The sequence below is a fragment of the Camelina sativa genome, chromosome 5 (genome assembly GCF_030686135.1).
Source record: "Camelina sativa cultivar CO46 ecotype springtype chromosome 5, ASM3068613v1".
Classification (NCBI taxonomy): Eukaryota; Viridiplantae; Streptophyta; class Magnoliopsida; order Brassicales; family Brassicaceae; genus Camelina; species Camelina sativa.
In genome coordinates this window covers 40,807,559-40,823,701 of record NC_141884.1, presented here as the reverse complement: position 1 = coordinate 40,823,701, position 16,143 = coordinate 40,807,559, and the positions used below count along the sequence as shown (strand labels likewise).

The following is a 16,143-nucleotide window of genomic DNA, read 5'->3' as shown; positions in this document are numbered from 1 at the left end:
CAAATAATTAAAGAGTAGAAACATAATTTTTTGAATAGGCAAGAAGAGGATGAGATTACCATAATAAGAAGATTTTTAACGGAATCAAATAATTTTCACAAAGATTCTTATCCTGACCATGCATGGATTTTCATGCCAAATTTGATCGTCATTTTTTTTGTTTTTGGGTGGAAATTTTGAATATCTTTTTCTAAGTTAGTGACTAATATTTATTAATTAGCTGCTTACGGATATTCTCTCAAGTTGAAAATTATTTAAACACAAAAAAGGTTCAAAGAGTTAAATAAATAGGATTAGGAACATCCGAACATCATTCAAAGTGAATATCAACCCATGGATTGGAATAAATAACTATACATTTGTTTATAATTTTCTAATTTAAAATACTTGATTAGTGGTGTAGTGGAATCCATTACATGAAATCTTTTTAAAAAATTTTGTTTATTCTTCTTAATCACTGTTATATTCTATTGATATATATCTATATATATAAAGTTAGCTTTTCTCATTCCTGGTTCAGCCACCTCAGCTGCCACATCAGCCACATCTTCTTAAATTTTATGGATCTTACAGATTTTAATAAGCCCTTTAAATAATCATACAAATGACAAACTGATCAACTAAATTTTATCTAAAATCTATAGGCCCAACACTATTTCATTCAAATTCTCTAGATTCATCACTATTTTTAAATCCTATGAATTCAATTTTTTATTTTAAAATAAATTTAAAATATTCATTTAGTGCATATTTTTTGTTAATTATAATTAATCAAATGTTTAAATAAAAAATAATTATGTAAAATGAATTAAATGTTAAAATAAGAAAACAATACTATTATTTTTCATTAGTGGTAATAATATAGTTAAAGATTTCTATTAAACTGATCATAATTTAAAACTTCAAATATCAAAACAAGGCAACCCAAGCAACACTTTCAAGGAATCAAGGAAACACAACTACAAATCAGTTAAAATATTTATTTGGCAGCACTTCACAAATCCATCACCAAAGACAAAGACGCAAAGAGATGAACACACATTTAATAAACTAAAAAGATTCAGATATATGAACGTCACAATCAGATAACCGTAACACAAAATTATATGAAAAAGACAACTGAAGAAACAAAAAAACAACCCGGACTTTATAAAATTACAGCAAGATAAACAAGAAAATTAATTTTCCCCAAAACACAACTCACATCGAATCAAAAAAATCACTCACAGGACAAACGGAAAAAAAAATTACAACAAATAACACAAAACAACCGCCTTACAAATTTTAATAAGCCCTTTAAACAATCATACAAATGACAAACTGATCAACTAAATTTCATCTAAAATCTGTAGGCCCAACACTATTTCATTCAAATTCTCTAGACCCATCACTATTTTTAAATCCTATGAATTCAATTTTTTTATTTTAAATTTATTAGTGCATATTTTTTGTTAATTATAATTAATCGAAAGTTTAAATAAAAAATAATTATGTAAAATAAATTAAATGTTAAAATAAAAAAAATACTATAATTTTTCATTAGTGGTAATAATATAGTTAAAGATTTCTATTAAACTGATTATAATTTAAAATTTCAAATATCAAAACAAGGCAACCCAAACAACACTTTCAAAGAATCAAGGAAACACAACTAGAAATCAGTTAAAATAATTATTTGGCGGCACTTCATAAATCCATCACCAAAGATAAAGACGCAAAGAGATGAACACACATTTAATAAACTAAAAAGATTCAGATATATGAATGTCACAATCTGATAACCGTAACACAAAATTATATGAAAAAGACAACCGAAGAAACAAAAAAACAACCCGGACTTTATAAAATTACAGCAAGATAAACAAGAAAATTAATTTTCCCGAAAACACAACTCACATCGAATAAAAAAAAATCACTCACAGGACAAACGGGAAAAAAATTACAACAAATAACACAAAACAACTCACAACTTAATTAGGAAACCTAAAGAAGCCAACATATTTTCATATAAACAAATTTGCAACCCAATTGACATTCACCTTTAACAAAATCAACAAGGGATAACCAAATATCCCCAATAGATGCGAAGCGAGCAAGGAATCAACCAAATACGCAAACCCAAAAAAAAAAATCAAAGGAAAACAATTACGATAGGAATGACTGAAAAAAACGATTACGAGCATCAAAGACATAAGTTCAATCCTCAAACAGATCTCTAGATCGAAAAATTGCTCTTCTCCTATCCGTTCACGAGGACATCGGATTTTGAAAAAGAACAAATCAATTTCAACTCAATAACATACAAATAATGGTCCAATTAACCCACAAATTATAAGCCTTACAGAGAAATTGGGTCTGAATGAAACAAACAAAAATAGCCTAGAAAAGAAATTGACAATAAAATCCACAATAAATAACTTATTTATTTTTCTTAATAAAATCCACAATATTTTTCACTCCAAACACTAAAACATTGACAAAAAAATTACTCCAACAGTTTACAAAATACATATGAAAATATTAAATAACTATCCAACCACAAAATAGAAAATAATAATAAATTAATGACAACTAACAGCTATAACAAAACAACAACTTCAACTAAACAATGTTAACTTCTAATAATAACTTTTTTTTAAAGCATTATAAACACACAAAATGATCTCAATTTTTCTTTTAAAAACAGCAAACTAAATTATACTATACTCCAAAACATATTTTTATTAAAATATCCAACAAAACAACATAAGCAACCAAAATTAAATACAAAAACAAACGTAAAGATGAATTTACAAAAACCAAAAAAAATATACACAACAAAATTTAGAATACACCTTCATCTAACTACCGCGCGTAGCACAGATCGATTACTAGTTTGATAATATAGTTAATCACCTGTTTAGTCATAGTCGCCACGTCATTAAACAAGAATAAAGGAATATTCGTAAATTTTATATTTGCACATATTATTGAACTAATCAACGGTACTCTTTTGTTATATAGTAGTATAGTACTATATTGTAAATACAGAGAACGAAAAAAAGCTGTGGAAAAATACCATCATGGTTCTATCTTTCAATAAGATTATAATTATATATCACAATGTGGTCCTATCTTATAAGAGGTTATTGTTCTTGATTTGAGAACTAAATCACTGGCTGGCTCAAGATGACAACCCAGTCAAGAAATAATTAAAAAGATTTGATTCCAACGTCGTATATATCTTCAGCCTTGCGATAATTTAACTTTCTACAAGCTATACTTGTTTAAAAATTATTCTGTACAATTTCACTATTTGACCGTACACCACATCTGTATCTTCCCTGTCTTCCATTATTGTTATTGCGAGTATAAAATAGGGTAATATCAGAGATTTGTAGAGTTTTAATATAAACAGAAACTTATTTATGTATATTGCTTTCTTTTGCTTTTGGGTGGAGCCTAATTATAAACAAGAGCATTTTAGGGGTGATTGTATTAATATTTTGTAGCATAGGTCTTGTTAGATAATAAACAAATGTAATAAACATAGATTATTATTCCGCACTCATGTTGTATTATATATTTGTTAATAATATGATGGTTTTCAAGTATCTCTGTGGACTACTATTATATCTATCGAAGAAGACTGAGTACTATTATTTCGACTCTTCCCTCCTCTAAAGGGTAAGCTGGTAGTGTCTTAATTCTTAAAACTCTAAGTTCGCTAATGATATAAGTAATTCTAATTAATTTAATTTAAGTATGATTAATTATCTCTGTCGTCAATAATGCTAATCTACAAATTAAAAGCTCTTGATGCGTATGCATCGGGTCCGTTGATTCGATTAGGGTAAGAAATCAGATTCTTCCTTGTTATACCATACGTAACTTGGAAATATTTTATTTTTTGATGAAATATTGAAAACATTACATGCAAAAAAAAAGAAGCTATAGTACTGTATATATTATCAACTGTTAAAGATGATTTCATAATAATCTGTTTTTTTTAGTATAAACAAAAACAATTACTTATAATTTAGTGCTTTGTATTATTGATATCGGTGTTTCACTATACAGATTTTAGTTTTTATATATGTTGTGTGAGTGTGACTTAATTTACATAATTGTAAACACATGTGCGTATATATATATACATATACTTAACAATATATATGTAGTGTTGTTAGTTGGACTAAATGATATGTAATTTTTTTTGTTTTTTTATTTCTTTCTTTTACTCCGTATGATTACATTGTATTGGGAACTTATGAATCATTACTTTTCTAACTAGGAAGTTACGTATACACTGGTATTATAACTCATCGAAATTACATGCATAATGTTAAGGACATAGGTTTTGTAGAAATTACATGCATAATGTTAAGGACATAGGTTTTGTAGAAATTTCATACGTATTATATCCATTGGTTCGAGATCTAACGATGATACTAAAATATCAATGTTGTTTTATGTTTGACTGGCTCTCATATCTGATAGTGTACATGTAATACGCAAAAAAAAAAAGATTGTAACAAGGTTTTGTGTTTTTTGATCACCAAAGGATATATAATAAGATTAAGAATTGAAAAAATACAAACTTTCCAAATATGAAAAAGTGGGAGTTAGCAGCATTACACACATAATAGAATATAAAAAAGGGAAGAGAGAAATCAAATGGTGTAGTAATCATATCATTCGCACTCTCTTTGGCTCCTTTCTCCCAAACCTGAAAGTGGAGTCACGCAAAATTGTCAATTATTATTAGTAAAGGGGTATTTTCGTAATTTAAACAAAATCGTCCGTACACTCTCAAAGGGTCGCTTTCGACCTACTTCACTCCCACTTAAACCGTTAGGTCAAGCTCCCCAATATATATATTTATTATTCTCATTTTCTTATTCGACTAATCAAATGTAAAAGTTACATCACTATTTCGACAATGGATTTGATGTTATCAACTTATCATTATAAATGGAAAGTAAAGAACAGCCAAAAGACAAAAACATAACATATGTATATATCTTTGATTCTGAAATTAATTATATAACACTGTAAGATGTATGTGTGGCTTTGGATGTCCGTGAGTGAGTGAGTTGAATGATATAATAAATTCAGTTTTAGATTGATGTGAAAAAGGTGAATAATAATCATATAAGAGAAGAGGGGACCATAAAGATAGATAGATAACAGTATATCACATGATCTTCTTCTTGATCAGACTGCGAAGATGGGCCTCAATTTCTCTTCCTCCCCTATTATTTGTCCCTGCATTAACCTTCTGGTTCTGGATAAGTCCTCCTTACTCAGACGTTTAGACTTTTTTCTTTTTAAATGGTATTGCTGAAAATTAACACTTTAGCAAGTAACAGTCTTCTTAACAATAAATGTCGAACTAGAACATATTCCAACATATATAAATTTAGAACATCTCAGTGAGCTTAAAGAATGACAATTATTGATAGAGGGTAGGGACCAAGTGAGGAGGAGAGTTTCTAGGCTATATGGACTTCAGAGGAACCGAAATTATTGAGAGATGACAATGAGAAATGGAGTCAAATTAATTTAGGTGTAATGAATGAATTAAATTATAAACTAGATTATATTAGTAGATAGGTGTTCATTCATGCTCCCATTCTCATTTGTTCATTAACTATATACTATCTCATGTCCTCCTCACTTTTCCACTTGATATTTTCCTTTTTCATTTATGAAGAGTTTTAATATCAAATTCCTGGCCAAAATTTATTTTCAATTATGGAGAGCATGCGAGCCACCTACTTCTCCTACAACACGGTTTCAAGCTTTGTAGTTATTCTATTAGGTCGTTGAGGAAATAATTTTTTTAAAATTTCAAACTGACTTTTAAAATTGAAGAAATATCACTAAAATACCACAATTGGTTTTTACTTTTTACAATTGGAATAATGGCGCTTCCCTCAATTTTTTGTGAAGACTTTTGTTAATGTTTGGTGCTACACTTAGGCAAAAAAAAAAAAAAGAGTAAACTTAATGTGTAACTCTTTTATAAAATACTCCTTCAAGATATACAAATTCAATTATTTGATCTTCATAGTTTTAAGTATTCTTCCCACATAAATACATAATCAATCTTCCTAAGTTCTAACTAAACTAAAATTATCAAACTGTTTGTTCCAGTAGTCCATATTTACAAGACATGGGCCACAACAAAGGGAAGATGTCAACGAGCTCGCATTGTTACCAAATTCTTATTGGCACTACTCAAATAAGGCCTTTTAGATATTTCTGGTTGGGCCTTTTAGGCCATTATATCCTAAAACACCATGTGCTAACTTCTCAACAAAAGTAATAAAAAGTGTCCAATGGAAAAAAAAAAACAATCAGAAATAAGGTTCCACCGAGACTTGAACTCGGGTTACTGGATTCAGAGTCCAATGTCCTGACCACTAGACCATGGAACCATTTTGCACGGTTTCGCACAACATACCTTCAAATCACAAAACGTAAACGGATTTCGTTATTACTTCTTTAGTAGGGAAATGTGGAATAAAGTCAATAATTTGGTAATGATGATTTTACTCGGGAAAGAAAAAGGAAAATAAAAAAGAAAAAGAAAAAACAAAAACAAAAACAAAGGCAGGCCATAACTAAAAGACTTAAACTAAGTGCTTTCACACACGAGCTTCATTTGGCCTTCATAATAATAATACAGTACTACTACTACTTTGGAGTATCGAGTAAAGTCTATATAAGACGATCCATGTGACTATATACTATATAGTTAAAATCCTCATTTTTTCATTTTCTCGATGGATCGAAAAGTCCTAAATACCCTCATCTTCTCCGTTCTCTTCTTCTTCACCACCTCTGCTTCTTCCTCCCAATACCAAACTCTCGTCGTCAACACTCTCCCATCCCCCGCAACCCTCTCATGGCCCGACTCCGAATCCTTAACCGGTGAATCCCAACCCGAGTCAACTACTTCTTCTCTCTCTGTCCATTTATCGCACGTCGATGCTCTCTCTTCCTTATCCGACGCGTCTCCGACGGATCTTTTCAACCTCCGTCTCCAACGAGACTCTCTCCGCGTCGAATCTATAGCCAGCCTCGCCGCCGTATCAACCGGACGTAATGTCACGAGAAAAACTCCACGCTCCGCCGGTGGTTTTAGCGGCGCCGTTATCTCCGGTCTCTCGCAAGGGAGCGGAGAGTATTTTATGCGGCTAGGCGTTGGAACTCCGGCGACTAACGTTTACATGGTGCTCGACACAGGGAGCGACGTCGTTTGGCTCCAATGCTCTCCTTGCAAAGCTTGTTACAACCAGTCCGACCCGATCTTTGACCCGAAAAGATCCAAAACGTACGCAACCGTTCCATGTGGATCTCGTCTCTGCCGGAGACTAGACGACTCGTCGGAATGTGTCACACGTCGAAGCAAGACTTGTCTCTACCAAGTATCCTACGGTGACGGATCATTCACCGAAGGAGACTTCGCAACCGAGACGCTGACGTTTCACGGAGCGCGTGTTGATCACGTGCCGTTGGGATGCGGTCACGATAACGAAGGCTTGTTCGTTGGTGCGGCTGGGCTGTTGGGCTTGGGCCGTGGTGGGTTATCGTTTCCGTCGCAGACGAAAAGCCGTTATAACGGGAAATTCTCTTACTGTTTGGTTGACCGGACGAGTTCCGGTTCATCTTCTAAACCGCCGTCAACCATCGTCTTCGGAAACGACGCCGTTCCCAAGACCTCTGTTTTCACGCCGTTGCTGACGAACCCGAAGCTCGACACGTTTTACTACTTGCAGCTTCTTGGGATCAGCGTTGGCGGTTCGCGCGTTCGGGGAGTTTCGGAGTCGCAGTTCAAGCTTGACGCCACCGGAAGCGGCGGTGTTATCATCGATTCAGGTACCTCGGTTACTCGGCTGACGCAACCTGCTTACGTGGCGCTTAGAGACGCGTTTCGTCTCGGAGCTAGGAGCCTGAAACGTGCTCCGTCGTATTCTCTGTTCGACACGTGTTTCGATCTTTCCGGGATGACGACGGTGAAGGTTCCTACGGTTGTGTTTCATTTCGGAGGCGGGGAGGTTTCGCTTCCGGCGAGTAATTATCTGATTCCGGTGAATACTCAAGGACGGTTCTGTTTTGCGTTCGCTGGAACAATGGGGAGCTTGTCGATCATTGGAAACATACAGCAACAGGGTTTCCGGGTCGCTTATGACTTGGTCGGGTCACGTATCGGGTTTTTGTCTCGCGCGTGTTAGATCATTTGAGTTTTTGAGTTGACTGATGATGATTTATTCCCATAAAGTCTCTATGGGAGCAAAAACAAAATAAACAAAAAGCAAAAACATTGTTATCCATTCATCAATCATCGATTCATATCAAACTACCCATTTAGTCATTTTATTAATGATGATCCCGAGATTGATATGTTCATCTCGAGTGGTTGTAGTAGATTCATTTTTAAAAATTGTACTTGTTTACATACACTCAAGTCAAAGAGAAGTAATTTGTACTATTGTTTTCCTTTTGGAAAATTCATAAAGCAGAAGTGAAATTATTGTTAACAGTCTAGCTTTTTAATTTTGTTTTTTTTTTTTTTAATTTTTTTTTATAAACATAAATCTTTATACCAAAGAAAATAATTTGCAATCCTCCAACTGTATAGCACTTATTAGATTGAGGCATTAAACAACTAATCCAAAATACATGCTTACAAAGGTAATGAGGACTACAAGTTACATGTTTACCTCAATTATGTCAGTAGACTAACTCACCGGAATTGATATAACTAGCTATATATATTAATTGTGAACAAGTTATATATATATACATCAATGATGATGATATATAAAGGTAATGATCGATCTAGCTCACCTACTTTATATGGATCTAATGTTTAGTACCCATCGATTAGTTGTAAGATGAAACTTCATGAATCTTCTCGTTCTGCTTGACCACTCACTTTACAGTCTAGCTACTTAATTTTTGTCAAATTTATCAATTTTTGTGCTCATGTGATAGACATAAATACCAACGGTTCAGTGCATCACGATATTTTGATATAAACATATATTATGTGTATATCGTAAACGACACATGGTATCGTTAATGTAAGGTGGAGGTACGTTCTTGGTGTTTGGCTCTCCATGTGAATGAGAGAGTGTGAATATCGCCATATCGGACGGCAGTTCTTGGCTTTATGCGTTATATATATAAGAAGCAGTCAGAAATCAGAATTGTGACAAGTCAAAAGCAAAATAATTTGTCAGTAAGTAACAAAATCAATAAATATAGTAATCATAAGTGATTGAGAGAAAGTGAGAAACATCCTCAATGACGGATACAGAGACAAAGTGCGGCACGTTGGCCCACATGGTCAGAATAATGCAACCACCGAACGATCCACCGGTTTTTTTATACCCACTCCCTTTACCGCTCTTTCCTCCGCAAATATCTCCGATCACTCAGTCACTTGCGTCTTTAGTGGAAGATATGTGATGACTGATAGAGTAAAATTTCATTATGCTCCGCTTATCCAAAAAAATGCAGCCTGCCTTCTAGAAAAGTTATATACCATTAATTAGATAATATAATATACTTTATCAGGAAATTATGTGACTCTAAGATATAAATAGCCATCAAAACAAGAATCACAGCGTTATTGGGTTTTTGACAACACGTACTGCGTCACTGCCTGACCTTTCTAACGTCACTGCCCAATTTTAAAATGTACGACAACTTTCCGGAACATGATGACAATTTTGGATTACCGATTTATTCCGAGACAAATATGTCTTTTGTTTCTTAGATATAAGAGATCTGACTCGAAAGTAAGTCCACGAATCTATCATAGTGCATGTGACATATCCAGACAAAAGTAAGATTAAAAACATGACTCAATTCATTATCTTCAATTATTTTTATTTACGGAAAAAAATCGGTGGATTAATAAGGCCTTAGGCCCATTTACAAAATCAAAAAAGCCTATACACGAAAATGACCAATTTGCCCATCAGCTCGTTCAAAGCTTCAAATCGTACTTCCTCGATCCGTTACCGTAAAGCAATCCCCAGTGTTTCTCCACGGCGGCTCCAGTTTTCTGATCTTCGTCGAACAGAGCAAAGATATACACAGGGACCTTATTCCATCTCCTTCTTCTCAGATGCTCAATCAGCCGCTGGTTAAAAACCCTAGCGTTCTCCAAACTCGCAGCTGTTTCTCCCGGTTCTCCACTCGTCGGCCACCCGATCTCAGATACGACCACCGGAATTTTAGCTAATCCCAATGATTTCACAGCGGAGTCAACAGAATCCAACATTATGTCGAACAGATTAGTGTACGCGACTCCACTGTACGGATCGATGTATCTCCGTCGGTTCATCGGCTGAAACAAAGCGAAGTCCAACGGAATCGAAGGGAACGATTGCTTGTAAGCGAGGTAAGGGTACACATTCACCATGAGAGGCGACTCTGTTCGTTGTAGAAACCTTATGAGCGGTTTCAAGACTGTCTCAGAGATCGATTTGTGGAAACTAGCGGTTGAAGGAGGGAATCTTTTTGAGAGGATCGCGAGTGAATGCGTTGTGGAGACTTTGATCTTCTTGTGTAATCTGTATCTTTTGAGTGATCTGTGAACGTTGACCATAGCTGAGACAAGGTTGTTTGAGAACTGCGGGAGTAGAGAGACTTCGTTACCGACGGAGATTGATGTGATGATTGTGTTCTTGTGGTAAGGTAAGATGAAGTTTCTGATGATTGATTCGGATTCGGAGAGGTTGGTTGATAGAGATGGGATCTTGTCGTTGGGGATACAGAGGGAGAGAGTGATCCCAGTGTTGGCGAAAGATTTGGTGATTCTTGGATCTAAGTCAAAGGTTTTGACGTGTTTGATTGAGAGTGAGTTGATGAGTGATGGTAATGCTTCTGGTGGAGGAAGGTTTGAGCCGTAACGACCGTAGTTGATCCCGATCACTGGACCTGCAGCAAACAAAAAAACGAACAAGAAAACTCTATGAGTGTGAGAAAGATTCAACTTTCTCGGGAAACAGAATCGTGTTTGATTTAGTTATACCTTGAAGAGATGGAACCGTGGAGGAAGAAGCGATTGAGATGGAAAAGATCAAGAGAAGCCAGAAAGCGTATTGCATTTGCATCTTCGTCGTCATCGTCATGATCATCTTCTCTCTTCCTTTTTTCTTGTATTCTTTCTCGATTTGGGTTGAGTGATTTTGGTGGGAACTACTGGATCTTTGTAACTAACTCATAACTATATAAACGAGATTTTCTTTATTTACATAAACACCCATTGAATCTGTTGTACGGAGGTTAGAGAAAGAGGGGCAAATAAGTCATTTAATGGACTGGGGGGGAGAACCAAGTTAATCGACTACGCCCAGTGGAATAGGGGAACGGTTCGCATATATAACCGTACGTAACCGGTTTATGATAATTGAGTCAGCGTTACTCAGCACAAGACATTTATTATTTAAAGACAATCCCTATATAAGTAAAAGAGAAGTACAAAATCGTTTTCGGGTCGGTTCAAAATTGGCAAAATAACCCGAAATTAACAAAACGGATCCGGATCATAAATATCCGCTTCTTCAGAATTAGGTTATCGGGTAATAATTTGAAAGTGTAATTAAAAAAGAAAGGAAACTAATTATGAGAATATTGGTCGTTCCTTTAATTTAGGAAATTAACATAATTGCTAATTAGTGTATATTTTATCTTCTAAAGATTTCAAATAATAATAACTACCCAAAATTTATGGAAACAGTTCAAAATCGTTACCATAAAAATTAAGCTATTAAATTTGGAACTGTATATAAAATGTACAGCAATTGTATATAAAATTAGTTTTGATTTTTAGAAATTTCCTCAAAAAATTATGATTATTAATTCGGGTATTTTTAATTAATTAGAATAAACAAAAATTTAACTACAAAGTACTTTAATAAAAAAATAGTTTATTTTGTGACTCAAGAATATTTTCAAGACAAATTTTACGAAATTATAAAATAAGATTTCTTTTGTTAAACAATTATCTTTGTAATTGTAAATAAAATACATAAATAATAATAATATATTTATCTACACTATGAAATGAATGTCATGATTTTAAGTTTTTTTTTTTCATATGATAAATCCAATTCATAAGAGATTTGAATTAGTTGGAATTAATCAATTTTTTTAAAATTATATATAGCTATACAAATACAAAATAATTTTATAATAAAAAAATAAAATACTAATGAGAATTGATGATATGTTTATTAATGTATTGAAATCTTTACTATCAATTTTGTTATTTTCCTAAATATTGAATATTTAATATCAATTTTGTTATTTTCCTAAATATTAATGTATTTTCTATATATGAATATTCATCCGCAAATATTTCTTGTGCTGTTAAATTCAGTTTTATTTATTTTTATTATATCAAAACATATTATATTTTATCCCTCATTACACAAATTTATAAATAACTACAATTGATTGCATCATAGTAACAAAAAAATGTAAGTGTTATGTAATGTAAAAATTCCCCCGCGCTGTAGCGGGTCCAATCCTAATGAAATGGATATAAACCAAGACGTTTATTAGTTGACGGAAGGATTTGAAAAAGAAGAATCCAAAAACATAGAACACCTTTACGAATCATGCTCATGCGGTAAAACATCATAATCTCAGACGTCTATGGGAGAGGAGAGAGATAGTATGAATGTCTCTTGGTGCTCACGTAAACTACTATTAAAAAAAAAAAATAAAGTAAACTATTGGAGTTGGTCTAAAGTACATATTTTGAACAAAAGCTCTTATCAAACTAGAAATAATATAGATAAATAGATACAATGGCATGTGAATATGATACTGTTTCATAGATATAAATATGGTACTGTTTCATATATATATTTAAAAACAGTTATGACATTTTATAACAAGATCAAATTATTTAGATAGATAGATACAATAACATGTAATACTTTTAAACAACGATTGATTAATATGGTACTGCAAACCACATATCTCGATTCACTACACACATTTCTCTTCAAGTATTAGTTGTTTGTTTTATTTTATTTAAATAAATAATGGGAAAATTGGAAATTGTTTTCTTCTTTTTGGTTCAGTAATGAAAATTATCTATAATTGACCAACAAGATAAGAATGGAAATTATAATTAAATTTACAAAATATTATCGTTTACACTACTTCCCTTACCGTTTAAAAAAGTTACCGGTTGATACTTGTTGTTGTTAGTTACGATTACAGAGGAGAGAACCAATTTAAACCGACTACCCCCAGTGGAATGGAGGAAACGAAGGGCAAATAAGTCATTTCATTAACTGAGTAAACCGACTATCACATTGGATACAAGTTACAACAAAGGGATCTATTAAACCAACAAAAATCGATTTGTCCTCTTTTATTTTTTTCCTTTATTTATTTATTTTATTTTCGTCTTCATCTGAATTTCTTCTGATTGCCGGCGATGGAAGGGAGAGATGACGGCGGAGGAAAAGTTCAGGGGTTGATAGAGAAAGCGACGAAATCAACTGCTCAAGAGGTTGACCCGAGGCTACTCAAGGCCATCAAATCTATTGTTCGATATTCTGATTCGGAGGTCCGTTTCGCTTCGCAAACCCTAATGGAGCTCATGAGACATAACCACTCCCAGGTTTTTTTTTTTTTTTTTTTGTTCCGATCCTTTCAATGGTGGCGATTGATTGATCAAATAACGAACGCGGTGGTAATTATACTTTGGCAGGTTCGGTATCTGACGCTTTTCATCATCGACGAGCTTTTCATGAGGTCAAAGCTCTTTAGAACTCTTATTATTGAGAATCTTGATCAGCTTTTGAGTTTAAGTGTTGGTTTTAGAAGCAATCTCCCTCTTCCTGCACCTCCCGCTGTTGCCACTATGTTGCGTTCTAAGGCTGTTGAGTTCTTGGAGAAGTGGAATTTGTCTTTTGGGTTACATTACAAGGAGCTTAGGCTTGGTTTTGATTACCTTAAGAACACCCGCAAGTTGAAGTTCCCTGATCTCCAGGCTAATGCTGCACGTGTTCAACGTGAGAGACAGGAGAGGGAGATGAAGACTAGAGAGATTTTGCGTGGCAAGTTTGATTCCTTGAAGGGTAGTTTTGGACTCTTGAAGCATGAGATTGATGTAACGATTAAGGAGATCAAGGAGTGTATGGAAATTGTTCAGTGGAGAGGGGATGATGGTGTTCCACTTGCCATCTTAGATGAGGAAGATTTTGAGGAGATTCGTTGTTCTCATCTTAGGCAAATTCGTCTTGATTCATTGAAGCAATCAGAAAAGGTTGAAGAAACTAGTGAGAACAGAGTTGTATTCGATGTATTGAGGGAACAGTGCAAGCTTCTAGTGACAAAGCATCTGATTTCGGTTCAGGAAGGGATCTCTCTTCTCATCAGGGTTGACGTGAGTGATAACAGAACGAGAGATTCCATGTTGAAAGACTTGATAGATATCAGGAATAACATATTGGCAGCTCAAAAGCAATGGGACGAAGCTGGCTTTACAATTTCAAGTATGCCTGGTTGTCATGAGAATGAAGAAACAAACGAGGAAGAAGAAGAAGATATCTGGGAGGAGGAGGATGATGGTAAGGTTAGAACTGATTCAGTCAAGAAGGTGGCTCCTGTGACGATAAGTCAGCAGAGCAAGAATTCGTCTTTACCATCTTCGAGTGACGCAAATAGGTCTACTACATCAGAATCTAGGTCCACTAAAAAAGTTGGAAGCAGTGGGGACTCTCTTAGGGATAAGCTAATTTCTGAAGCCCCCGTGATGAATTGGGGATCACACTTGAGTAATTGGGACTCAACTGCGGAAGTTCGAGCTAATTACCGGGGTTTAGAGCTTGAGAGCCACTGGGGCAGGGTGGATCAGGATGCTGTTATTCCGGCTGAGAAAATAGCAGAACTGAATCTTCAGGCAACTGTTTATAGAGAGGAGAGAACAGAGACACCTCCATGCCGTGCTCCTCTAAAGAAAGGTGGTCTTTGTCAGAGAAGAGATTTGCGAACCTGTCCGTTTCACGGACCCATTGTACCTCGGGATGATGAAGGGAACCCCATAGTCCAGGAATCTCCAGTAGATGAGACTGAAAACCAAACATCTTCAACTACAGGGATCAACCAGGATGTGCCTATGGATGTAACAACTTCAGACTCTGATCCTAATCAGTTAGCTAGGCAAATAGCGAAACAGGCTCTGAAGAATATCAGGGAGAAAGACAAAGAAGTGATGAGGAAAAGAGCAAAGCTTGTGAAGGTAAAGGTTAAGGAACATAATCAAGAAGTTCTGCGTGATGCTGCTATAGCCTCAACTTCTAGATCAAATGTTATCGATGAAGAGTTTGATAGAGTTTTTGCTGCAAGAAAAAACAAGAAACAAACCTTTTCCTCGATGCGACGTAAGAAAACATCGGCTAAAGATAGAATATCGCAGAGACTGTTAAGTAATCGGGTAAAAGGTACTACTAATCCACAACAGTTGGCTCAGGGTAATGATGAGAAGTGCCGGGAAACATCAGCTAACCAGTGGTAACAAATAACTAAAATCATTCTAGTTTTGATTCAAAAAGTCCTTAAACTTGATTGTTTGATGCAAATAGGGGAGTAAAAAAGCTGACGAAATATTTGATGAATAATCAGATTCTTTAGTGATTTCTTTTAGCTGCGAAAAGTATGTAGAAACAAACAGTTCTTAAGTCATGTCTCAGATTCTGTGAAGTTTGTTCTCAGACAAAACTCAACAGAAAGAGAAAAGTACAATGACATGTTGTGTTAAAAAAGCAATGACAGATCGATCATGAGAGCTGGATGGATTGTTGTTGTTCGCTTTTTTTTCTTTGATGCGTTGTGTCTTTAAGGATGATTCAATCATGAGGCCGATCACTCACGAGGACCAATTATTTATGGAATAATTTACTTTTTTTAGATTGAGAGAGTTTGCTTGAGAGGAAGGAAGAAGAGTAAAATGTTCTTTTACATTATCATTGGTCTTTGAAGTGACTTTGAACCCAAGCCACATCGCATTACTTATATATTTCATCTTATGATATTTCATAATATACTACTTAAGGCGTCTAAAGTTTATACACATCTCTTCAAGTTTTTTATTAAAGTAAAAGGGAAGATGAGTAT

At 34.4% G+C, this 16,143-nt stretch overlaps 2 protein-coding genes, 1 non-coding gene and 1 pseudogene across 3 annotated transcripts; 2 read left to right on the top strand and 2 right to left on the bottom strand.

Annotated features, from left to right (window-relative positions):
• Positions 1-6,350: 6,350 nt before the first annotated feature.
• On the bottom strand, positions 6,351-6,422 carry TRNAQ-CUG (transfer RNA glutamine (anticodon CUG)). Its single transcript has one exon. It is a non-coding gene; the product is annotated as a tRNA-Gln (tRNA).
• A 41-nt stretch (positions 6,423-6,463) lies between these two features.
• Positions 6,464-8,528, top strand: LOC104788486 (aspartyl protease family protein 2). The gene has a single exon (XM_010514253.3). It carries the CDS (start codon positions 6,771-6,773, stop codon positions 8,220-8,222), a length of 1,452 nt encoding a protein of 483 aa, XP_010512555.1. The 5' UTR covers positions 6,464-6,770; the 3' UTR covers positions 8,223-8,528.
• A 1,401-nt stretch (positions 8,529-9,929) lies between these two features.
• Positions 9,930-11,186, bottom strand: LOC104789834 (glucan endo-1,3-beta-glucosidase 12 pseudogene; annotated as a pseudogene).
• A 2,179-nt stretch (positions 11,187-13,365) lies between these two features.
• On the top strand, positions 13,366-15,820 carry LOC104788485 (UV-stimulated scaffold protein A homolog). The gene is made up of 2 exons (XM_010514252.3): positions 13,366-13,645; positions 13,736-15,820. The coding sequence occupies exons 1-2, from the start codon at positions 13,460-13,462 to the stop codon at positions 15,542-15,544; spliced, it is 1,995 nt and encodes a 664-aa protein (XP_010512554.1). The 5' UTR covers positions 13,366-13,459; the 3' UTR covers positions 15,545-15,820.
• The last annotated feature ends 323 nt before the right edge of the window (positions 15,821-16,143 follow it).